General features: G+C 42.1%; 1 protein-coding gene across 8 annotated transcripts in view; it reads right to left on the reverse strand.

The window, feature by feature from the left end:
* CIT (citron rho-interacting serine/threonine kinase) overlaps nt 1-26,424 on the reverse strand; it is a 193,867-nt gene that overhangs the window by 79,836 nt on the left and 87,607 nt on the right. For 5 of the 8 annotated variants that reach the window (XM_032241332.1, XM_032241325.1, XM_032241349.1 and 2 more), the window contains 9 exons: nt 20,723-20,828; nt 19,673-19,816; nt 18,274-18,393; nt 12,379-12,549; nt 12,058-12,108; nt 11,493-11,546; nt 8,162-8,302; nt 6,153-6,278; nt 2,435-2,530 (listed from right to left, as the gene is read on the reverse strand). In XM_032241332.1, the coding sequence (XP_032097223.1) occupies nt 2,435-2,530; nt 6,153-6,278; nt 8,162-8,302; nt 11,493-11,546; nt 12,058-12,108; nt 12,379-12,549; nt 18,274-18,393; nt 19,673-19,816; nt 20,723-20,828 (1,009 nt within the window). The remainder of the gene's footprint in view (nt 1-2,434; nt 2,531-6,152; nt 6,279-8,161; nt 8,303-11,492; nt 11,547-12,057; nt 12,109-12,378; nt 12,550-18,273; nt 18,394-19,672; nt 19,817-20,722; nt 20,829-26,424) is intronic. The other 3 variants (XM_032241364.1, XM_032241375.1, XM_032241385.1) reach the window with 1 other exon arrangement.

Below are 26,424 nucleotides of genomic sequence, written 5' to 3' on the forward strand. Positions count from 1 at the left end.
CAGCAAATTAGATTAGACAAAGCTAAGAAAAAATTCACAAATTGGAAAATAAGTTAGATGAACCTACCCCAAACAAAGCACAAAGAAAAAAAAAATATTTTAAAGAGCTAAATTGGAACTGATCTAACTCATGCTCAATCAAATTCTTTTTTTTTTTTTTTTTTCTTTTTTGAGACAGAGTCTCACTCTATTCCCCAGGCTGGAGTACAGTGGTGAAATCTTGGCTCACTGTAACCGCTGCTCACCAGGTTCAAGCGATTCTCCTGCCTCAGCCTCCCAAGTAGTTGGGATTACAGGCGCACACCACCATGCCTAGCTAACTTTTTTGTATTTTTAGTAGAGACAGGGTTTCACCATATTGCCCAGGCTGGTCTTGAACTCCCGACCTCAGGTGATCTGCCCGCCTCTGCCTCCCAAAGTGCTGGGATTACAGGCGTGAGCCACCGTGCCCAGTCCCAATCAAATTCTTAAAAGGAGAGAGAAGGGAAAGGGAAAATATTTGAGATATAATGATCACTAATTTTCTAGAATTAATAAAAAGATATGAATCTATTCAAAAGCCCAGGAGACCCCCCGTCTCTACAAAAAAACATTTTTTAAATAGCCAAGTATGGTGGTATGTGCCTATAGTTCCATCTACTTGGGTGGCTAAGATGGGAAGATCACTTGAGCCTACTGCACTGAGCAAGACCATGTCTCTACAAAAAAAAACCTTTTTTTAATTTTTTAAAGCCCCATAAATCTCAAGCAGAATAAGATAAATAAAAAGAAATCCACTTTTTTTTTTTAAATTTTGAGACAGGGTCTCAGACTCTGTCACCCAGACTGGAGTGCAGTGGTGCAATCTTGGCTCATTGCAACCTCCTACCTCCTGGATTCAAGCAATTCTCCCTTCTCAGCCTCCCAAATAACTGGGACTACAGCTGTGTGCCACCACCCCTGGCTAAGTTTTGAATTTTTTGTAGACACAGGTTCTCGCCAACTTGCCCAGGCTGGTTTTGAATTCCTAGGCTCAAATGATTCACCCATCTTGGCCTCCCAAAGTCCCAAAGTACTAGGATTATAAGCATGAGCCACCACACATGGCCAAGAAATCCACATTTAGACACACTACAGTAAGCCTCAGAAAAATTAAAGGCAAAGTAAAATTTTAAAGAAAAAGCCAAAGAAAAATTGAGCTACCATATGATTTGGCAATCCCACTGCTGGGTGTACACCCAAAAGAAGGGAAATCAGCGTATTGAAAAGATAATCGCACTCCCAGGTTTGCTGCAGTACTATTTACAATAGCTAAGATTTGGAAACAACCTAAGTGTCCATCAAGGGATGAACAGATAAAGAAAATGTGGTATATGGATACATGGCAGGGAACAACAGAAACTCTGTTGGAGAGTCGGGGGAGTGGGAGGAGCACCAGGAAGACAGGGAGAGCAGCTATTGGATGCTGGGCTTAAGACCTAGGTGAGGAGTTGATCTATACAGCCAGTCCCCACAGCACACATTGTTTACCTATGTGCAACAAACCTGCACATCCTGCACACGTACTCCAGAACGTAAAATAAAAGTTGAAGAGAAAATAAAAAGAAAGAAAATGTGGTACATATACAACAATGGAGTGCTACTCAACCATAAAAAGGAAGGAGATCCACTCATTTGCAACAACCTGGATGGAATTAAAGATCATTGTGTTAACTGAAATAAGCCAGGCACAGAAAAACAAACATCACATGTTCTCACTTATTTGCGGGATCTAAAATCAAATCAATTGAACTCATGGAAACAGAGTATAGAAGGATGGTTAACAGAAGCTAGGAAGGGTAGAAGGGGTCATAGGGGGTGGGGACGGTTAACGGCTATCAAAAAAAATAGAATGAATGAATAAGACCTAGTATTTGATAGAACAATAGGGTGACTATAGTCAATAGTAACTTAATTGTATATTTTAAAATAACTTAAAGAATGTAATTAGATTATTTGTAACTCAAAGGGTAAATGCTTGAGGGGATAGATATCCCATTCTCTATGATGTGCTTATTTCACATTGCATGCTTGTCTCAAAACATCTCATGTATCCCATAGATACACCTACTATGTACCCATGAAAATTAAAAATGTTTAAAAATTGAAAATTTAAAAAAGAGACAATGAATTATAGAAATGATCATGGATTAAATAACAATGAGTTTAAAAATTATTTTAAAGATAAAATTGGGATAAATGATGGCCACATTAAAAAAAATTTTTTTTGTAGAACTTCAGATTTCCAATCCTTCACATAAGTAACACCCTGAAATCTCCCACCATGGAGTAAAGGCAGTATTCACCCCAAACAGTAGTTTGGTCTAGCAAGAAGTGGCCGAAAGTGCCCAGGAAGAGATGGGAGCTACATGGTACTACAGGAAGAAGGCCAAGGAAGATCAGAAAGTGTCTTTACTTTAATTTTTTCCTCGTAGTGCTGCTCTTTCTGTTTCAGGTGCACTTCTAGGTGCTGGGCTGAGACTTGGGCCTCCCGATGCTTCTCTTCGAGCTCCTAGACACAAAAGAAAAGTCAGTCAGGTGTGCAGAGGGAAAAACATCACCAATGCAAGTCAGACATTCACAGGAAACATGACTTTGGTACAGGTACCACAGGTAACGGGCATCTGGTCCTCCATTACTAGCCTAAGGCTCTTGGGAAGGAAACCACCACTGTGCCTTGGCCCTGGGTTTTCCAAGTCCAAGTATTCGCATACACATACACACATAGCTGGTGGGCTGTGAGGCCCGGGACCACAAATATATCAGTGTGACAGGTCAAACAAAGGCAGCTCTTCATCTTTGCATAGAGAAATAAGAGTAACAAGGCAACATTGGAAAGTTTAGTACATGACAAAGCCCTGACCACTATCTTGAACCTCAGGCCATTTTCACTGTGATGACAGCCTTAAACGAGAAAAGTCATTTTAATATGTCATTATGATTTTTAACAATACTTTTGTATTTTCCTCATTAACAAAATTATTGCTCAAGAACCCTCGCTAAAAAGAAAAACTAATGTTACAAGTCAAGCACTTCAAATTTTGAATGATTATTTTAACTGACTGGTAAGTGGCGTATGTGACATCTGCAGATGTGCACATGATATAATGTTCATATGATACAATGCAAATGAGGACAAAGCCACACAGACAATACACTGATAATGACATTAAAATGTACACAGACACATTAAACATTAGAAGATAATTTGGAGTAATAGAAATAGTCTACATTTAATGTTCTATTCATTCTTTTATTGTTAACTTTCCAGCTAGTTTTTTTTTTTGAGATGGAATTTCACTCTTGTTGCCCAGGTTGGAGTGCGCTGGCGCAATCTTGGCTCACTGCAACCTCCGCCTCCCAGGTTTAAGCAATTCTCATGTCTCAGCCTCCTGAGTAGCTGGGATTGCAGGCACGCACCACCACACCCAGCTAATTTTTCTATTTTTAGTAGAGACAGGGTTTCACCATGTTGGTCAGGCTGGTTTCGAACTTCTGACTTCAGGTGATCCACCCGCCTCAGCCTCCCAAAGTACTGGGATTACAGGCATGAGCCACCACACCTAGCCAAGTTTCCAGCTTTTAAGCAAAATTGTAATTCACCTGAAAATTACAGCAGTTCATTTGCCAATGTTTTATAAACTGACCTTATAAAAGGCAGCATTCAATTTACTAAAACATTCTGTAAATGCACAGATAGCTGTATCTATATTAATTCTTATGAATCTGGACCCATCAGTTAATTATTAATATCAAGTCATTACTCCAAGTTTTCATCTCTTTATACCATTATGAAATTTTTTTTGAAGTGGAGGCAATTATGAGGGTTTTGAAGAATGAGGAAATTATATAGGATATGTTCATAAAATGGGGGTGAGAAATTACTTTGAGATTCACACGCACTTAAAATGTTAGTGATTAAGCTTTTGAAATTCTAAAGTCTACAAGCATTGGCTTTGCTTTGAGGGCCAATCTCAAGTTCAATCTTAAGGCCAGGTGCACAAGATCTACTGTAGTTCAACAGATGTGATCTTGAACAGTTGAAAGTAAAAAGGATTAAGAAAAACATATTTTAAAGGGTTTGATGTGTACTTGGCTAAAGGATCTCTTGCAATAACTTCTTTTATTAAAGCAAAAGACTCTACCATTATCTGCTTTGAAAGTTCTTATCAGAATAGCAAATATTTTAAAGCCAATGACATTTGGGGCTCTATGTTCAGGTATCATCATTACATAATGGTACTAAGGACCCCTCTTTGCCCATGTCCTAGATACTTTGCAGCCTAAGCACAGGGTTCTTGAGCAAAAGGCACCTTCAAATAAATGAAGTCACAACCACAAAAGTACTCCAGCAGGTGGCAAGATACACTCAGACAAAGAAATTCACTTATTTTTCCTTTATGTTAGAAATCATTTGATAATCATCTTTTTTTTTTTTTTTTTTCCAGTTTCATTCTTCATAAGATAGGACAGGAATGGAAATCAGAATCTAAAATTAGGTCAAAAAACTCAGGTATCTGAGACTGACAACTTTAAGACCAAATTTCTGGTCTATTTGTGAATGGGAGTTTATAACACATAATCCAAGAATGCAGAACTCTCTACTCCTCCATTTTAATTGTAAGTGAACCTTAGGAAGAGCAGATATTCTAAAAATCTGACTTCTTGGTGGTTTGGCATTTTTTGTTGTTGTTGTCATTTTTCAAACACATATTTTCTAGATGTATTGGATCAACTCTTCAGTCCTGTTATGCAAATACTGTTGTTTGCTGCTAAAGTTCCAGCTCCTAGAACAGTGCCTGGCACATAGTAGAAGCTCATTAAATATTTGTTGAATGAATGAATGAACACATCACCATTAAACAGAGAAACACTTTGCAACCACAAGAGAGTTAACCACTTTGTTTATACCAAGCAAGGGACAGCAGCGGTGGGATCTCAGTGGGATCTAATTTTATACTCATGATAAAATTCAAACACTTGACAATAGCCAAGAGAAACTTTGATGACGGAACAAGAGAACAGAAAGGGTAGACTAACAGTCACATTTGTCTTTGTGTGTAGACATATATACAAAGACTGGGTGTCATAGCAAAACAATTTAACCCATTTTTCTTTTACCTGTTGGTTGGAGAACATCCATATATTTATAAATATACACAAATAGAAATGTAAAGTTTTAAACAGTTTGATTTGGTATTAAGTATAGGCCTCTTAGTTGGCCATTCTGGAATTCCAATAGCTGCTGGTGACTCATTTCCCAGAACTGATGTGAAGAGAGATGAAGTGGCCCGCTCACCACCTTGCCTCCTTAGGGTGGAGAGGAATGACCAGTGACTTCAGAGTCTCTCCCCAGGTGGGATATGAATGGACTCCAAGTCATCCCTGAGTCTCAAACGTGACGTCAAATTTCTGGCTGTGGGACTGAGGTCCAAGGAGAGCCCTTCAAAGATGCTGTCTTCCACCCTAACAAGGGCAAAACTTCAACACATCTGCAAATACCCCCTGAGCCTTCCTTGATCAAGTTAATTTGGTCATCAGAGCCTGAGACAGAATCAGGATGACTACAGACCCTAAAAAAAGACCTGCTATACCTAAGGAAATTGAAAAAGAAATAATAATAATAACCAACTGTAGCAGAGAAAATGAGTGGGTGAACATGGATCTATGACAAAGACTACTCCTAGTAAAACAATTCTGTATGACTAATTGCTTTCTTCTCTAAAAGCAAGAATCCGAATTTCAGTCTCAAAGGTCTAAACCCCTACAGCTTTTTAAATTGGCATTGCAAAGCTGACAACCATCCAAAGCTCTGCTGATAGAAGTATGTCAACACTCCTATAAAAATGTATTGAAAATAATAGATGCATGTTCTACTAAAAAAAAAAAAAAATGCCAGGCTGTAGCAAACAGAGCAAAAAATGATATTCACGGATCTGTTACCAGTGCCGAAATGTCCATCATTTGGTTATTCACACTACTCTACGATGCAGCATGTGCTGAAACCAGCTCACTTAATTCATCTACTTGGAGATAACTCCCTTATTACGATGGTTAATTCTTCTTCTTACCCCCTTCCCTCTGCAACCTCTAACCTGTTATCTTTTAACTTTGCGACTTTCATTCCTGCTCACCAGAATTTTATCAGCCATCTGCTGGATCTGTTGGGATTTTGTCTGGATGTCATCCTTCAGTCTGTTTTCTCTACGCTCCATGGTCTCTAGTCTCTTTACCTTGTTCTCCAGAGAATGGCGGCGTTCCTGTAGATCGTGAATCAATCAGAGAGTTTTAATGGAGTAACCGCTATGGGCATAACACCTGCACCGAGGGAAAGAGCCCTCAGGAAGCATACACTCGAGTCAGGAAGAAAAGTCTCAGGCACCCAAAGCAACAGTAGAGAAAATAAGACTCTATAATCCAGGTACTCAGTTGTGTAGGTTACAAGAGTGCATTCATTCATTCAAATATTTACCAAGCACCTACTATCTGCAAAGTGCCACGTTAGGCATCACAGAAAATACAGAGGAAGATGGCATCATTCCTGCCCTTGGAGGAGATAAGACAAACACAAATAATCATAATACAGGTTAAGAGGAGGAAGAACCATAAAGCAGAGGTACCAAGTGCTGCGGGAGGTTGCGGGCAGGAAAGAGGACTTTGAATTGGACGGTTGAGCAAAGACATCAGAAAGGCATGAGCTCTGGAGAGGGGTGGTGTGTGGTGTTTTGCAGTGGGAAGGACAGGAGAGGAGGAGGAAGATGTTTTGGACAAAGGGAAACACATTTGCAGAAACACAGCGGAGGTCAAGAGCCACTTTGGGCCCCAAGTGAAGCCTAGAATGGTTACAGCACAGGACGTGTTAAGGGGAAGCGCAGGTGAAAAGCAGAAAGGTCAAAGGTTGAGGGTTTCAAGTACCAGGTTCAGGGGTGCATCTGAGCATTCTAGAACCCCTGAAAGGTTTGGGATGGGGCAGGGAATTCTGAGAAATCTGGTCCTTGAGGTCCATGAATCTTTCACTGAGTGAGCTAGCTGGAAGGAAGGAGAAGCTGGAGACAGATGGCCAAGAAATTATTAAATATACTCAGCTAAGAGGAGAGGCCCTGAACTATAAGGAGGGCTACAGAAATGGGAAGCAGGAGATGAACAGGAGAGACACAGTATGACTGCATTTACAGGATGGAGGGACTCACTGAATAGCGGGGTCCAAAAAAGAGGAAATGACACCAAGGTTTCAAGCCTAAAATGACCAGATGAATGATGGTGGCCCTGCCTGGCATGAGGAAAGTAAGAAAGGAAACCAGCTTGCCAGGGAAGAGGCTTGAGGTCATTCTAAATCTGATGTACCAATTCGGACACTCATTTGGAATTTAGGGGAGCTGGGGGAAATGCAGACGAATGTGGATGAGGATGGCCCCAAAGAGACATGTACCAGGAGGTTCACACCAAGAATGTGGCGGGGAAAAGCAAAGGACCTAGCAATAGGAGGAGGGTGAAAATGTGAAAATGACTATGGCATGCCCCTTCTGTGGGACAAAAACCAAGGGGCTGAAGGAGGCAGATAGGAGTAAAGGAGAAGAATCGCTTTTTACCCTATATTCTTCTGCACTGTTTTAAGTTTTTTACAATGAAAAAAAGGCACTAATATGGTTCTGGTAAAATTATACAAATGATTTTAACAACAACAACAACAACAAAGAATTTGAAGTAGAGAAGAGGCCCAAAAATACAGATCTGAGAGTCGTCGACACGCCGGTAACAGGTGAAGCCTTGGAAATTAATATGCTGTTAATATCATGGAGGGGAAAGGCAAGGAAAAAACAGAGGGAAGAGAAAGAAAAACCCAGTGATGGCGCTTCGGTTAACCTATAAAAATATAAATTCTCCCAGATTAGTGAGTAGGTCAGAGGAAAATAAACAGCAAGAAAAAAGCTTTTAGGAAGACATCTTTCTACTTGAAGCTGCTATGACAAATCTTTCTTCCCCTTGGGGGGAAGTGATTCCAAGCCTCTCAGGTTTCAAACGGATCTTCAGAAGGGAAAGCAGCTTGGTCAAACATAAGCAAGTGATGGTCTGGCAGTTTCCTTCCTTGGGCACAGCCAAAGGCCGAGGCCGCTGGGGCCTGGGCTGGAGGTTCCCTGCTCACCTCGGCTTCCACCAGCTTCTTTCTGATGCCTTCAGAAGAATCCTCCCGGTTCTGCAGCTTCTCCAGCTCCCTCTCAGCTCGTTCCTTTGCCTGGCGGATATTCTGCAGCAGCTCGGTGGCCTCTGTGCTGGCTTTTACAGCCTAAGAGGAGAGAAGGAACAAGAGATAGGTGGCCGAATTTATTAATATAAAAACATGGTGACAGTGCATTCTGCACATGTATCCTAGAACTTATAGTTTAAAAAAAAAAAAAAAAGATGGCAATAGTGTCCTAAATTTTAAAAAGCAAGTAATACTGAGTTTACCATTTGTCAAAACATATACACATCCATTTTATTCTGTATTTCATTATTCTAAGGTGTACTTTGTTTTTTAACATCACTGAATTTGAAATGCATCCTACAATTAAAATAGATGCTTTTTTTTTCCTTGGGGTATTTTAAGATAATGGTGTATCTGACAATCATTAGCATCTTTGATTCGATGCAACATAGTAAATGAAAATAGAAAGATCTACATGGATTAATGTATTTGCCAGGTATCAATGTATCAATGTATTTCCCTTTAAGCATTAATTTTCTCCTTATTTTAATCATCTCATTTGTTAATGTTCCTATGGGAAATATTGGGATATACTGGGTTAAAACAAATATATCATTCAAATGACTTCGCCTGTTTTTTGTTTTTTGAGACAGAGTTTCGCTCTTTTTGCCCAGGCTGGAGTGCAGTGGTGCTATCTCGGCTCCCTGCAACCTCTGCCTCCCAGTTCAAGTGATTCTTCTGCCTCAGCCTCCCAAGTAACTGGGATTACAGGCATGCACCACCACGCCTGGCTAATTTTGTATTTTTAGTAGAGACAGGGTTTCTCCATGTTGATCAGGTTGGTCTCAAACTCCTGACCTCAGGTGATCTGCCTGCCTCAGCCTCCCAAAGAGCTGGGATTACAGGCGTGAGCCACCACGCATGGCCTGTTTTTGCCGTTTGTAAATGTGGCTACTAGAAAATTTTTAATGACATCTGTGAGTAATATTTATGACTCCCTCATACTTTGATTGGACAGCACAATTCTAGATAGAAGCATGCATCCTCTCACTAGCTTCTAGCTAAAGAGGGCCATGATGGCTTTCATTAGCGGGCTCAAGAATAAGGAAGCAGGGGGCAAAGAGTGGGTAAGCAAAATGTGGTATATCTAGGAAATGGAATATGATTCAACCTTAAGAAGGAAGGAAATTCTAGGCTGGGCATAGTGGCTCACATCTGTAATCCCGGCACTTTGGGGAGGCTGAGGCGGGCGGATCACAAGGTCTGGAGTTCAAGACCAGCCTGGCCAACATGGTGAAACCCTGTCTCTACTAAAAATACAAAAAAGCCAGGTGTGGTGGCGCACAGCTATAGTCCCAGCTACCTGGGAGGATGAGGCAGAAGAAGCGCCTGAACCCAGGAGGCAGAGGTTGCAGTGAGCTGAGATCGGGCCACTGCACTCTCCAGCCTAGGTGACAGAGCAAGTCTCTCAAAAAAAAAAAAAAAAAAAAAAAGGAAATTCTGATACATGCTACAACATGAATGCAACTTTAGGACACTATGCTAAATGAAATAAGGCAGTCACAAAAGGACAAATACTGTATGATTCCAGTTATATGAGGTACATAAAGTAGTCAAAATCATAGAAATAGAAAGTAGAAAGGTCACGGGGGAATGAGAGGAATTCAGGTTCGGTGGTTATAGAGTTTCAGCGGAATAAGACGAAAACGTTCCGGAGATCCATTGCCCAGTAATGGGAATAAACTTAGCACCACTGAGCTGTACACTTAAAAATGGTTCAGATGGTAATTTAATGTTATGTGGTTTTTTTTTACCACAATTTTTAAAAAGGAGGAGGTAGAAGAAGAGCTGTATTAAACCAAGCCAGCAAACACATTCCCAAACATTCTCCATGCCAAAGGTATGTCCCACAACCACAGTCATTCTGGCCCTTCCATTAAACATTTCCAATGTTCAACTAAAGGAAGGGCTTGAAAACTGCTCTTAAATCTTCTCACCACAAAAAGAAAAAAAAGAAGAAGAAGAATGTGAGGTGATGGATCTGTTAGCTGGCTGGACGTAATCATTTCACAATGTGTGTGTATATATATACCAAAACATCACATTGCATACCATAAGTATATGCAATTATTTGCTAACTATACGTTAAAGAAGCTAGGAAAAAAATTAATAAAAATTTTAAAAACAAGATAAAATGGTCAGGTACAGTGGCTCATGCCTGTAATTCCAGCATCTTGGGAAGCCATGGTAGATGGATCACTTGAGTCCAGGCATTTGAGACCAGCCTGGGCAACAAGGCAAAATCCTATCTCTACAAAAAAATATAGAAACTCAGCTGGGTGGAGTGGTGCCCATCTGTAGTCCCAGCTACTTAGGAGGCATAGGTGGGAGGATCACCTGAGCCTAGGAAGTCAAGGCTGCATCTGCACTCCAACCCAAGTGACAGAGTGAGACCCTGTCTCAAAAAAATTAAATAATTTGGCCAGGCACAGTGGCTCATGCCTGCAATCCCAGCACTTTGGGAGGCCGAGCCACGCAGATCACCTGAAGTCAGGAGTTTGAGACCAGCCTGACCAACATGGTGAAACCCCGTCTCTACTAAAAACACAAAAATTAGCTGGGTGTAATGGCGGGTGCCTATAATCCCAGCTACTGTGGGGGATGGGCTGAGGCAGGAGAATCCTTGAACCTGGAAGGCAGAGGTTGCAGTGAGCCGAGATCACACCACTGCACTCCAGCCTAGGCAACAGAACGAGCCTCCGTTTCAAAAAATTTTTTTAAAAATTAAATAATTAAACAATAAAATAAAAGGTGGGCCTTTAGCACAAACTTTGCAGGATGCTATAAACAAAAACCACGCCCCTCCCCAATCACGTGACAACCCCATGGATCCTCCAGCCTTCCGAGGGGCAGGCCTCCGGCTGGCAGAAAACAGTCTGGGTGGGGAACTGCTTCTCTTACAAATGTGCATAAATGAGGTGCCAGGCCCCCTGAGGCGAGAGATGCAGGCCTCTTGGGTTCTGTCGTAGTATAATTAGAACTTTTACTTGAGAGTCTCACACAGCTTGGTTTTTAAAAATAAACACTGCTGACATGTCTCAAAAGGAAAAACTATATTCAGAACTCTGATATTTTCAGGTAATCGCTCACTCCCCCTTCATTTTCCTCAGCGCTGGGTGACTAATTCTGCCTCTTTCATTTTTCGTGCTCTGGGACAAGGCAAAGAAAGATGTTTGGAAAGGAGGTGGGGGGGAGGGGGTAAGTTCCTGAAAAATCACCTCGGGCTTACCTTCTCCAGTTTCTCCTGGAGCTCCTGAATTTTGAGCTGCTGCTCAGCATTGATCTATAATTAAAATCCCAGGAAATAAAGCAAAAGGCAAATTGGCATTAACATCTTGCTACATTTATTGCAGTCCTAGTCTCCTGAGGTTTCTATGGGGTCTTTTTCTTTGGGTTTCCAGAACCTTCTAATGGAGAGGAAGAACAGTGGCCTCTCAGGGAAGACTCTGTCCCAGTGCAAAGCTCCATGTTGATGATATATATAGGAGCAGCAACATACAAATGGCAAAAAGGGAATCAAAGTCCCTCAGTGCTTTAAGATAAGAAGAATTTTCATATTACGTTTTACTAAGTATCTGGGTTTGTTGCTGTGGGCAGGCATGACAAAAATGAGCTGTCTGTTACCTCTTTTAGAGCCATATTTAAAGCCAAATGTGGTCACCCAAAGGGGGATATCAAAATAAGCCTCAATGAGAGGTCTCTATTCATTGATGAAGAACATTCTTCATCAATGGGCCACTGAAAAAAGTTATCTACCCCAAATATTAAGAGCAAAACCAATCATGAAAGTGTACCTTCTCCAGCTTAGCATATTCTCCCACCTCCGGCTTCCCTTGATCCTTAGCCTGTAATTAAAAAGATACAACATATTGGGAGATCTCAACAACCTAAAATTCTTGTAGACAACCTGTTATACTTTCTTGGGCTTTGTGACCAAGATAATAATAATAAATAAGAATAATATTATCTTCTGTAAATAATGACGAAGAGTTTTCCAAGGTATCCTATTATTTCTTAAACTAGGTTATTTCCCATTAAACTAGGCTCTCCTCTTTCTTGCTAAGATCATGTATGATTTTACCCAAGAAGCACCCTCCTGGAGGGTGGCTGACTACCTTCAATAGTTTATGCTGACATTCTGTCGCTTTCCGCTTGAATTCTTCGGCGGCGAGCCGAGACTCTCTCAGCTCCGATTCGTAGAGATCACTCCGTCTTCTTGCTGAGACAAGGTCCTCTTCCAACTGATTCATCATCAACCTCATTTCTTCCACTTGAGCCTGGTACTCCTAAAGAGCAGGTAATGAAATAAAAGTGAACTTTAGAACTCCGAAAAGAATAGACAGGCAGTGAGGGTGGAAGAGGATTAACCACATGGGGAAGATGCACAGTGAAGAAGACTGGCAAAGAAAAGACCTACAGACCTAGAGAGGTGGAGAGCAGAAAGATGGACCCGAACAAGGCACTGAGTAGGCAAAGGCAAGGAGTGCGGAGTGAAGATAAGGGAGAAAAAAAAATATTAAACCTTAAAACCATTTTGGCCAGGCACGGTGGCTCATGCCAGTAATTCCAGCACTTTGGGAGGCCAAGGTGGGCGGATCACGAGGTCAAGAGTTTGAGACCAGCCTGACCATCATGGTGAAACCCCATCTCTACTAAAAATACAAAAATTAGCCAGGCATGGTGGCACACTGTAATCCCAACTATTCAAGAGGCTGAGGCAGGAGAATCGCTTAAACCCGGGAGGCAGAAGTTGCAGTGAGCCGAGATCGTGCCATTGCACTCCCAGCCTGGGCAACAGAGCGAGACTGCATCTCAAAAAAAAAAAAACAACGTGTTTTAATGTAGAGTATGTGTCATTAGTAAAACCACTGGGAACACACATGCAAATCACACCATACAACATACACAGAACCTTAAGGCCTAACACAGGAGAGCTGAAAGGGATGTTCTTTAAACAAGGATAAACTGCTTGTGTGTAGTTTTCCACCAAGGGTAATCATTTATATAGATATGTCCTTTAGAAGTCATATGCTCCTAATACAAATTAGATATGGTACTAGTTTTAAAATTAACCTTTCGGACAGCACAAGAGGGTAATTGAAAATCTCAGTGGAAAGAATTCTGGAAGGTGAAACTCATCATGTCAGTTTCTCACCATTAATTTTTCTGGGCCCAAAACTGAATGATGACCGTAACATCGTTCTTGCATTGCAAGTCACCCTGAAATTTGGAAGAGTCACAAAACACTGGCTTCAGTCAAAATAACTTGTGAGAAAAATTCCAAGGAAAGAACTCTCCTGTTCCCTTGAGCAAACCCTCTAATGTGATCCAAACAGTCCAATCTTTTCCAAAATGCATGTCTAAAATCAAAACATTTATATTTAAGTTTCTCAGAATTTAGTTTACCAGAAGAAATTGCCAGTGATTTTGAAAACTTTTAAACAAAGTATAAAAATATTCTGTGTTAGCAAAATCAAGGGTAAGTATAAGGATTATGAACGAGCATTTACGTAATCCAAGGTGCCTGGCAGGGTGAGAAGAAGCGAGATACAAAATGAAACACACAAGGAATTGAATCAAGAATGTCTCTGAAAATCACAATATTCATATTCAATAACATCTCTGAGATCCATTCTCCCAAGAAATAATTGGTGAGGAATATTTGAATATTTCTCCTAAGAAATAATCGATTAAGCAAGGATATTCTTTTAAATGATAAATTGCAATTTTTAAATAATAGGGTATAAAGGAAACCTTTTATCCCATTGTAACAGGTGATCCCCCAGGGCGTATTAAAGGGGAGGTGCTGCTCTTATGAAAATTGGATGGCTTCCATGCAAGCACATATCTCCCTATATTATCTGTAAAGGAGAAAGGAAAAAAACAGCCCAAATGAAACACAGGTCTCACTTCACTCTCTCCTACCTAAAAGCATACTGTTATTGAAGGTCAATCCTCAGAATCATGGGGCGTACAGGTTTCCTGGGTCATGCATACTAAGCAGGTGATGCTGGATTATATAACCAAAGGTCTTTATAACCTGCTCACAATTATCTAAACTCCCAGGGCAGGCCAGGCATAGTGGCTCACGCCTGTAATCCCAGCACTTTGGGAGGCCAACGTGGGCAGATCACTTGAGGTTAGGAGTTCGAGACCAGCCTGGCCAACATGGTGAAACCCTGTCTCTACAAAACATATAAAAATTAGCCGGGCATAGTGGTGGGGCCTGTAATCTCAGCTACTTGAGAGGCTGAGAGAGGAGGATCACTTGAACCCGGGAGGCAGAGTTTGCAGTGAGCTGAGATTATGCCACTGCACTCCAGCCTGGGCAACAGAGCAAGCCTCCATCTCAAAAAGATAAATAAATAAAAATAAACTCGGCCAGGCGCGGTGGCTCACGCCTGTAATCCCAGCACTTTGGGAGGCCGAGGCGGGTGGATCACGAGGTCAAGAGATCGAGACCATCCTGGTCAACATGGTGAAACCCCGTCTCTACTAAAAAAATACAAAAAATTAGCTGGGCATGGTGGTGCGTGCCTGTAATCCCAGCTACTCAGGAGGCTGAGGCAGGAGAATTTCCTGAACCCAGGAGGTGGAGGCTGCGGTGAGCCGAGATAGCGCCATTGCACTCCAGCCTGGGTAACGAGAGCAAAACTCCGTCTCAAAAAAAAAGAAATAAAAAAAAATTAAAAAATAAAATAAAATAAATAAAATAAAATAAAAATAAACTCACAAGGCGGAATATGAGCTATGTGTGAAATGGTGCATTAGTTTTTCTAGACCCCTCAACTAGGGCCATATTATGGCTTTCAAAACTGTGAGCACTGAGCCTTCCTTGCCTTCCTCCATAAAAATAAACATTAAGAATTATGTTTTACAATTGTGCCCCTATAAATGCAAAAAAATTATCTATGAAAAGTGTCTCTGACTTAAGCCCAATTTTTTCTTCTGATGAAAAAATTTAAACATGTTATGAGACCCTAAAAGTAAAGTGGTCCCTAGATACCATGCCTGCTAGAGCTAATGGGAAAGCTAGCCCTGGCTACAGCCATCAACACCAAATCTTGAGTATCTTTTGTCCTCAAGCTCCCTTTTCTTTCTTGAATTTATGTCGGCGAGAAGGGAATGTAATTTTTGTGTTTTGTCAAGAGCGAGGACAGAGTGTCTGTTCCTTCCCCCCAACATCTCTCTTCCCTGAGCTGTCAGCACGTAAGAGGGAGGAAGGCAGGAACCTGGCAACCACTCTGTCAGCTCTCCAAGCTCTCGGGGCACCCAGCCTGCTACAAGCAGCAAAAGAAAATCCTAACACATTTGTGGATGCTTTGATATTGTGCTGGATACTTTAAGGAAATCCTATAAATCTAGTAGCTAACCAAATCCCTGCTTCGTGAGAAACCTGAGAGGTGATCATCTGGTCTGTTTGCAAGATCGCTGAAAGATAGCTGTCGTATCTCAAGACGGAATGAAAGACTGGTGGGTGTGAGTCAGGTCAGGATGGGGAATTCCAGCCAGGTTTCAAGGCCTACCTAACCCAAGTCTTCTGAATGGAGCTTCAGAATTTTGTGGGGAGGAAGGATCAGGTATGTTCCTATTCACTCAGAAATCCTGGAACACAAGTGCCTTCTGTGTCACCCACACTTTTGTCTCCTTTCCTGCGTGGGGGAGCAAGGAAGAAGCTGAAATTGCTAGTAATGGTCTATGAATCACACTTTCACATGAGACTTTAAGGTGTTTTTCTTTTAAACCAAATGTAAATACTCGAGAGGGGGTAGCTAGGTGGAAGTAAAATATTTTTAAAAAATAAAGAGCTGGCTGGGTACAGTAGCTCATGCCTGTAATCAGCACTTTGGGAGGCCGAGGCAGGCAAATCACAAGGTCAGGAGTTCGAGACCAGCCTGACCAACGTGGTGAAACCTCATCTCTACTAAAAATACAAAAATTAGCCGGGCATGGTGGCGTGAGCCTATAATCCCAGCTACTCAGGAGGCTGAGGAAGAAGAATCGCTTGAATCCGAGAGGTGGAGGTTGCAGTGAGCCAACATTGCGCCACTGCACTCCTGCCTGGGCGAACAGAGTGAGACTCCATCTCAAAATAATAATAATAATAATAATAATAATAATGAGCCATACAGAAAGTCAGATTTTAAGAGAAAGTAGGGAACAAATCCCAGGTCTGCAAGAAATCAATATGTCATAAACCAAATACTGAAAGTCTGCTGCAAGCATTAAAAGCTTTCTCGTGGTCTGCAAACATCCTGCTCTCACAAAACTCAGCCAAAGTCATAAAATAAATCCTTCTTCCGATGAAAAATAAAATCTGAAACCACTAAGTTTTCTTCCCCACAATGGAACTTTGAGCAGTCATTAAACCTAAGACTCCACATGCATGCCAACTGTGATATGAATCATAAAAGACATTTCTTTGAACTCAACCCCCAACATACACCTTTTCAAAATGTCCTGATAATTCTGTTTCTAAGGAATCTATGGACACCGGCTGCTCCCTCTGGTGGCCAAACACAGCTTTCATTTCCCCAGGATGTCACTAAAAGTAAATTTCTAGGCATGTGGAACTAATGGGAGAAAATGATTCCTACACCTCTTGAAACTTTTAGGATGAAAAACTATGTTGATAAAAGGAGCATGAGTCAACTGTCAAAGCAGATCTCTCAAAGCCTATGTGCAGCCTTCAAAACCTCTAAGATTGCATTATTCGAAGATCTGATCATCCTTTTATAAGGTTTCCTTCTTATCCACATTCATTTATAAGGTTTTTATCAAGCAACAGGATATTAACCGATCACAACTTTAAAATATTCAGATGATAAATATAATAAGCCAACAAACCTCCAAAGACAGTAATTCTTTTTTTAAAGAGTAATTAATGGATAGAGTTATTTGCAGGAGTTTCTTGCATTAGTTCCAGCCAGATGGCTAGGTTGGTGCTACCCAGAGACAGAAATGTTCATTTCCACTAATGTTTCCATTAGATTTTCTGAAGTGAATGAGAGTTGCCTGGCAGCTGATAGTTCAGCTCTCCAATTGCTCGCTGCCATCTCTTCATTAAAGTTTCTATTTACAATTGTTCAAAAGACAGAAAAATCCATGCTAAAAAGGAAACAATGAGGCAATACAAAAATGAGCCATTTAGAAAAACCCATTTAGAAAGAAAAAAAAAAGTGTGGGCTTTTTAAAGGTCTCCATTCTCCTTTCTGAAAACACGAGGGACAGCTTTCTGCACTCAGATATGCAGTGTTAATCCTGACTCGGCCAGAATGGCTCCAACTTCTCTTCTAGAATATTTCTGTACACAAGTAAAACTATGAATTAGGCTGGCTTCTCTCAAAAACTTAAAGTGCATTTGAAAAGCTATTAAAAATTTATTTTTTTTTAACCATCTAGAGCAGGGATTGGCAAACTTTTGCTGTAAAAAGCCAGATAGTAAGTAGCTTCAGCTTTGTGGGACAGATGGTCTCCGTAACAACCACTCACCTCTGACTTGTAGCCTGAAAGCAGCCATGGCCAACATGTAAATTACCAAGCATGGCTGTGTTCCAAAAAAACTTTATTTATGGAGACTGAAATTTGAATTTCATATCAATTTCAAATGGCATAAAATATTGTTTTTCTTCTGATTTTTTTTTTCCAACTGTTTAAAAAATGTAAAACCCATCCTTAGCTTGTGGACCATAGAAAATCGGTGTTGGACAGGATTTGCCCCACAGGCTGAAGTTTGCCCACTCTTGCTCTAAACCTACATCTTTATTTTTTAAAAGCAGACATTATGGGGTATCAGCTTCAAAAGAAGCTGGAACAAGCACCCTATGATGTATATAAATTATGGGAAATCTAAAGTTTCTGAATGACCTACATACCTGTCTCTCTTCCCCTCTGCCCCCACCCTTCTTCTTTCTCCCTTTCTTCCTGTCTCTCTCTCAAACATGCCTCTCCTGAAATTAGAGGTCCGAGCGAGCCGAGATGCCGCTGTGCTCCCAGGCAAGCAGGCCTACCTGCTCTTTGATTTCTTGGAGCTTCCGGCTCTGCTCTCTGATATCATGGAGAAGCTGCAGTGCTTTGTCATCCTCCTGGGACACCTCCATCCGTGCTTGCTCCAAACTTCGCTTTAAGCTCTGCAGAAAGCAAAAATTTTAATAGGGATGCCCTGTGGATCCTGCTTTGTTTGAAAAGACTCATTAAGAGAGCTGCAAGCTGCTTCGAAGATACCAGAGCGGTTTCGGGTGACGGATCACAGTTGACAACTTCCAGTTGGTTGCCGATTCCGGTCTCCATCCTGTAAAGCCCCTTGGTTCAAGAAACATCATCTCAACCTGGGTAACCTTATGGATCCAGCCGGAAAATACATCAGCCTATCTCCCGCCACCATCTACCTGTCCTGTGAGATACTTACTTGCATGTTCAGGACTAAAACCTGTGAAGACCCAGTAGCTATTACAACCACCATTTGGATGGCTACAAAGTGTTTTCTATTATACCAGTTATTTGTGGGCTCTAAAATACATATGCCTCTTTCAAAGTAGCAGTGACTTCATATCCTCTGCCCAGTTGTCATTTAAGACTCTAAGTCATCTATTTCTACCTCCTGGCTTATTTTTCCTGGACACCTTTCATCCATAAGAATCCCTTAATGCTTCAATGGCACTGAAATATATATCTGAAATACATAGCTGAATAACTTCACCCACCACTGAAAGGCAGCCAAGTCTGGAATGGAAACATAGCAGTTATTCTTAATCAGCCACGTTCTATAGATTTCCTCTCCCTTGTGAAAAAAACTTTAGAAATGTGTGATTCAACTTCTCAAGACTGTTTAATTGGGCACATTAAAAAAACACCTGAATGAAAAATTTAACAAGACAATGGAGAAGAAGACAGTCTACTCTTGTGAAGGAAAGAAAAAAACGAAAGTCACATGGTAAATAATGACAGAGGGTCTGGATTTTCAAGGCTATTTTCTTGTTGCTACACTGCTTCTGGCCAATGGAAAACTGATGTCAGGCAGATTCAAAATAAGTTTTCTTGTTACATATTTGGGAGTCTGATTCTCAAGGCTGCTCAGGTCAGACACAATGCAGACCAGAGAGGTTGGGATGGGAGACGCTAAGATCTTTTGCAACTTGCAGCAAAGATGGATTACTCCCATCTCCAGACTCTGTGGTAACAGCTGTCTACCTGCACTTTCTGCTGGAAATGAGTCCAATCTCATTTCCTGGGGACCTCACACCTGGCCGTCACTACTCTGCAAAACACAGATCTTGCTTTTGTGCTCTCCCTCTCTCTACTCTCTGCCATTGGCTGTGATGTGCCTCATGGAGCCGTCATGAAACAGGATGAGACACACACAACAGGAAGTGCCACCTCCAAGGGAAGGGGGCTTCAGGGAAGGCTCACACTGCATTCTGTGATGTAGGTAGCAAGGTCCTGCTCCAGGAGGGATCTCTGAGTCTCAGAGGCCTTCAGCTCCACCTCCTTCTGACTAAGCACAGCCTCCACCTCTGACACTCTCCGATGTAACCGGGTCATTTCCTGCTCCATCTGAAATAAACACATCGACAGGTTAACAAGGCCCGTGGAGGTTCATTAGGAGCAATCACATCTCAAGTAGCCTCCGAAACCACCTGGTGGTCTGGGCTAAGGCTAATTCACCAAAAGTTAAGTTGGGATGGAAATACCATTGTGTCTTCGCCCAGGCGCGCACAGTTCTTCGTTAAGGACAGTCACCAAATGCTAAGTCACTCCTCTCATTCAAGTCCCGGTTCACACTTGATCACTTCTCTAACCCAGTTAGCAAGGAAGCCACAATCACCATTTTTCACCTGTTTGCTTTTGTTTTTGTTTTGTTTTTTGCAGACGTCACTTTAATTTTATCCCAAATCCATCTTGATCCCCCCCCATCTCCTTGCAAAGATCTAGAGGACAAATCCTGGACAGGGCAAGGAGATATTTATTCGTCTGCACTCTTAGGAGTCCCAGGCAAGCAGTGACTTATTAGTTTCCAGAGCGTTGCCTCTGGGCAGGAACAGTGAATGCTAAGAGACGTTGAGTGTAATCAACACAGCGGCCGCAGTGACATAAGCAGGAGTTTTAAAAGACTAGGAAGAGAGACTTCGCATCACTCAAAGCAGATGGGATGCATCTCAGCCACAGGTGAGGACCCAGGCCAGCCGGAAGAAGCAGACATCTGACTGGGTCATGCTGAGAAACAGGCCGCTTAAATCCAGGGCCTCCTCTGGTTTAGATTTAAAGGATTTACAGCAACGGCAAGGCCCGAATTCATCTCCCTCTGAGCTGCTGGAGACGCGACTTCAGCGAGGGCAGGAGCACCTTGCTCTCTACGGATCAGGCGGCTCAGAGCCAGCAGCGGCCCCGGGCGGATCCCTTGGCATATACGGACGGGAGGATCCTGGAGCAAGGAAGGAGGCCGGCTGTGGAAATAAATACCTTGTGACACTTGTCCTGAGAGTCTTGTAGCTCTTTGCTTTTGATGAGAAGTTTCTTTTCCATGGAGCTAGTCTTGGCAGGGGAGTCCAGACCCGACACAATAGACCTAGGCAGAGAAAAACCAATGTCAAGGGGTCCAACGGGTGAGCCTAAAAAGCTGCAACATTTGTTTCATTTTACAAAAACATCTCATGCTTATGATGTTAGGTCAAATAATGCCCTAAAGCTGCCCACATCCTAATCTTTGGAAGCTGGGAATATATTACCACACATGGCAAAAGGGACTTTGCAGATGGGATTTAAGTTATGGATCTTGGGATGGGGAGATTCTCCTGGGATATCTGAATGGGTACAACGAAATCATAATGATCCTTATAAGATGGAAGCAGGAATCAGAGTCACAGAGATCTGAAGATGCTACACCAATGGCTTCGAACAAAGGAAGGGGCCACAAGCCAAGGAATGCAGGCAACCTCTAGAAGCTGGAAAAGGCAAGGAAACAGATTCTCCCCTAGAGCCTCCAGAGAGAGTGCAGCCTTGTCTATACTGATATCAGCCCAGTAAAACTAATCCCAGACTTTTTTTTTTTTTTTTTGGAAACAGGGTCTTGTTCTGTCGCCCAGGCTGGAGTGCAGTGGTGTGATCTCAGCTCACTGCAACCTCCACCTCCTAGGTTCAAGCGATTCTCCTGCCTCAGCCTCTGGAGTAGCTGGGATTACAGGTGCTCACAACCATGCCTGGCTAATTTTGGTATTTTTAGTAGAGATGGGGTTTCACCATGTTGGATAGGCTAATCTGGAACTCCTGGCTGCAAGTGATCCTGCTACCTCAGCCTCCCAAAATGCTGGGATTACAGGCATAAGCCTGGCCTCATCTTGGACTTCTGACCTCTAGAACTATAAAATAATAAACATGTGCTGTTTTAAGCCATTAAGTTTGTGATCATTTGTTACAGCAGCCACAGGAAACTCATACACCTATTGGGCACTGGCTGCATACCTGGTTCTGTTTGAATGCTAGATATATTTGACCTCTTTCTTTTTGTTTTTCCTTCACTGACAGATATGTTTGAACTCTTTACTCCCCACATCGCAACTCTATGAAGTAGATATGATTTCTTATCCTCATTTTATATGAAGAAATTGAGGCCCAGAGAGGTTAAGCAAACTGCCAGTTAATAAATGGCTTCTGCTGGTCTCAAGAGGGAGCTGGGGTAGACAAGTTAGCTTGACGCACTCGCTATACAACTCTTAAGACAATATCACAAAAATAACATAGGATGCCTTCCTGAGACTGGACCAGAAGGATGCCCCCACAGAAAGGACAAACTTACCCACACTCGTCTCTGTAACTCATGCATGTGCCCAGAGGCAGTTAATTATAGGCAGAGATGAGAGAGAGATTCCAGGGCAGCTGCCCTCGGTGGTTGGTACACTGGATATGAATACTGGGATTAGTGAAGGACAAGGCCAGAGCAACAGCGGCCATAGGTTCTTACACACAGAGATGTGGCAAAGCCCACCACTGCCCCCGGGCCCATCTTTGTTGCCCTGGTAACAGGGTTGAGAAGCTAGTTGTCAATGACCACTCAGATCTTACCAGCAGGTGCAAGTTCTGCTTTCTGCTGCCCCAAACCACTTCCCAGACTAAAAGAGGTCAGTTCCCTGCAGCAATGCAAAACATCTCTCTCCCCGTAGCTCCTGGCAATGACAAGGGCTGGCTTGATAGCGCTGACTTGCTGTACTCCAGTGACAGCTTTCCACACTCACACTGTAGGACAGCCAAATGAGTCAACACCCAGAGTCATGCTCCTCTGTTCAAAATCTTGGGCTGGGCACAGTGGCACATGCCTATAATCTCAACACTTTGGAAGGCTGAGGCAGGAGGATCACTTGTGGCCAAAAGTTCGAGACAAGCCTGGGCAACACAGCAATACCCTGTCTCTATTTAAAAAAACAACAAAAAAATTATTTTTTGAGAGCAGGTCTCACTCCGATGCCCAGGCTGGAGTGCAGTGGCATGATCACAGGTCACTGCAGCCTCAACTTCCCAGACTCAAGTGATTTTCCTACCTCAGCCTCCCAAGTAACTGGAACTACAAGCACACACCATCACAGCTGATTTTTATATTTTTTTGTAGATGTGGGGTTTCTCCATGTTGCCCAGGCTAGTCTCAAATTCCTGGGCTCAAGTAACCCGCCCACCTTGGCCTCCCAAAGTGCTGGGATTATAGGTATCGCACTCACCTGTCTCTACAAAAAATGTTTAAAAATGAGTCGGGCATGGTGGCTCATGCCTCTAGTCCCAGCTACTGGAGAGGCTGAGGTGGGAGGATCACTTGAGCTCAGGTGCTCAAGGCTACAGTGAGCTATAATTGTGCCACTGCACTCCAGTCTGGGTAACAGAGCAAGAAAAATAAATTCTTAAAAAAGAAAAATCAGACCCCGCCACTGACTAGTTATTTGACCTCTCTGAACCTCAGTTTCCTAACTGTAAAATGGGCATAATTACCAACCTACTTCAAAGAGCTATCGTAAGGATTAAATAAAATAATGCACGTAACGCCCTCAGTACAGTGCCTGGCACATTGCAAGTGCTCACTAAATGTCACCTGTTACTACTGTCATTATTGTTTTTTTTCATTACTACCCATGAAACTTCATAAATAGTACAAGCCTCACAGGCCTAAAGCAATTGCTTAAAATGATAAAACTCAGGGGGCTGAATTTGCTCTGTGCAATTATTCACATTAAAACAAATGGGGATTATTCATAGAAATGGGCAAGAGGGACTGGATCCAGAAATAAATCTTTTTAAAATTCTTACTTTTGGCTAGAAATTTTAACCAAGTTCTACACTTCTCACCAGCCTGTTTTCTACCTAAATCTAGCCAACACACACACACACTCTCCTTCTTTTCTTTTTCACATAAGATGAAATGCTTGGCATGGCCTTGGGCAAAATTCAACTTGATGACACATAAGAGGCTGGACCCAGTGGGGCTTCCTGTTTAAAGTGTGCTGCTGTGGGTACAAAACAGATTGCTTTATCACCTCCCACCAAAAAAATGAAAGGCATTTCTAGGTCACTTATCAGTGGGCCCAGAAGCGAGGAGATGTGTAGCCCCCACCTGCCAGCACTCGAAGGAGTCGGAGAATGATGTGACACCCCTCCTCATCACCTGAGGTCCAACCCCTTCATTCTGCTAGTCTATGTCTGACAAATGCTCACTGTTTAGAAGTTAAGTACAGCAATTAAGAGCTCTTCAGAATAAAGGTGCTAAAGAAATCTTTTTATTTTTTTTGAGAATAAATACAAATCACATCTAAAAAAAAAAAAAAGCGGGAGTAAGAATGTTACGACTAAGCTGGACGTGTAGCAACAATCCCATAAACAACCGTGGGACTGGAGGATGAGGCTGGAGGGTAGTCATCAGGCTTCCTACAGCTTCCCTGGTCCTCAGTGCAGGTACACATTAGAATCACTTGGAGACCTTTTAAAAAAGACCTGATGTGTAGGCCCCATCCAGACCAATTAAGTCAGAGACGGACTCCAATTAAGTTGGAGTACGGCCCCTGGAAGCAACATTTGTATGAAGCTACTGAGCGACTGTAACGTACAGACAGAATTAAGGCCCATGGTGCTAATTAGAAGCAAGTGCTTCTGATTTAGGGTCTAGCCATTTAAAACTCATTGAATGACCATCCCCAGCATTTACTGGCATGTGGCATTTCGGCCAGACCATTTGGTACTTTTCATCACTCTTTGAGTAAGAACCCAATTTTGAAGTGAATGGTCGTGGGCTATGAATTTCAAAATGATGTACAGGAATTAGATAACGATTAAAGCCCATTGGCCCTAATTTTAATAATTCAATTACAATATACCATTTCCATGAATTTCTATAAAAGAAATATACTACAGATAGACATGGCTCAATTTAAAATGTTTATATTCTATTCATTTTTCATGTAGACATGGGGCAATTAAATCTCTAACATCAATGGTAAGTTCTCAGTATGTATTTCTTGAGTGCACAGATCCTCTCCAGCAAATATTCTGAAATATTGCAATTTATTTTCTTTTTCTAAGATTTTCATTAGCCATCCTTCTGACTTTCAAAGCAAGAGCAAGTTATTGCTGGTAACTGCATTATGCTAACATCGACCATAATGTAAATCATAGCTTCAGAGGTTCGATCCAAGACTGGCCTCAGAGCCACCAGGTATACCAAATACTACTGTATATAACATTGTAATAATTTTACATACATATTACCACATATATATTATTACCAAATATCGCCCTGTCCTCTTCAAGCAGCAAGTCTGCTTGTCTAAAATTATCCTGAAAGGTACTGCTTCATCAAGCATAGTATTATTTAAAGAGCTTATACTGGCTAGGCGCGGTGGCTCACACCGGTAACCCCAGCACTTTGGGAGGCCAAGGCAGGCAGATCACAAAGTCAGGAGTTCAAGACCAGCCTGGCCAACATGGTGAAACTCCCTCTCTACTAAAAATACAAAAATTAGCTGCGTGTGGTGGTGGGCACCTGTAATCCCAGCTACTTGGGAAGCTGAGGCAGGAGAATTGCTTGAACCCACGAGGCGGAGGTTGCAGTGAGCCAAGATTGTGCCACTGTACTCCAGTCTGGGTGATAAAAGCAAGACTCCGTCTCAAAAAAAAAAAAAGCTGATACTATCACTGCTTTAAGGAAAGTTTACAAGAAAACGCCTATAACCGGTTAGAACTATAAAACAGTAGGCAATGGGGTACGGAGTTGGAGTAAAGAAACTATCTAATTATGAAGTTCTATTGACCCTGGAATGGAACAGAGTCTACCTGTTCATTAAAATGTCTTCCAAAATTTTTCCTTTGTTCTCAAAATTCTCAAACTTCAACAATTTTTTTAACCACCTTCTCTGAGCGTGTATATGAGAAAGATAGAGAGAGAGAGAGATCAAAAGAGAGAGAAAATAGAATATAAAAGCCCTGTGATCCCCAGGAGAGACACCTGCAGACCAGTGGTTCTCAAATGGGGCAATGTGGCAACATCTAGACTTTTTATTTTCATGACTATGGGTGCCATTAATATGTAGTGGGTAGAGGCCAAAGATGCTGCTCAATATCCTACTATCCACAGGACAGCTCCCACAAAAATTATCCAACCCAAAAAGTCAATAGTGCCAAGTTCAGAAACTCTGCTGTAGAGGCTATAAAGGAAACCACAATTCCTGTCCTCAAGAAAGTGACAATCTAGGAAAAAGAATTAATGCCACTACCTTTGTCATCAGTACAAGTGCTCATTTATTGAGCACGTACCACGTACCAGGCACTGTGTTTAATGTTTCATGGGTTACCTCACTGAGTCCTCCCCACAACCCTGTAAGATGGGTATTATTAATATCACATGGCACTAAGGAAGGGGCTTGCCCTATACCTCTATGTTCTACACTGACCACGATTTGTGCAGGGACACCGGGGGGTAGAACCCCAGTTCAAAGCTGAGGCTCCACCACCGAACAGTCATGGCTTCAAATCCCAATACTGCTACTTCTTGGCTAGATGGACTTGGACACACTCAAGAAAAGTGCTACAGAGGATCAGAGGGGCAAGGTCATGGAGGAAAGGGAGAATGGAACATGTAAGACACGGTGACCTCCATCCACGACTGGCTGCATTTGGTGCTAAGAAGCTGACTC

Source organism: Sapajus apella, unplaced genomic scaffold, assembly GCF_009761245.1.
Source record: "Sapajus apella isolate SASKATOON/1434 unplaced genomic scaffold, GSC_monkey_1.0 scaffold2, whole genome shotgun sequence".
Classification (NCBI taxonomy): domain Eukaryota; kingdom Metazoa; phylum Chordata; class Mammalia; order Primates; family Cebidae; genus Sapajus; species Sapajus apella.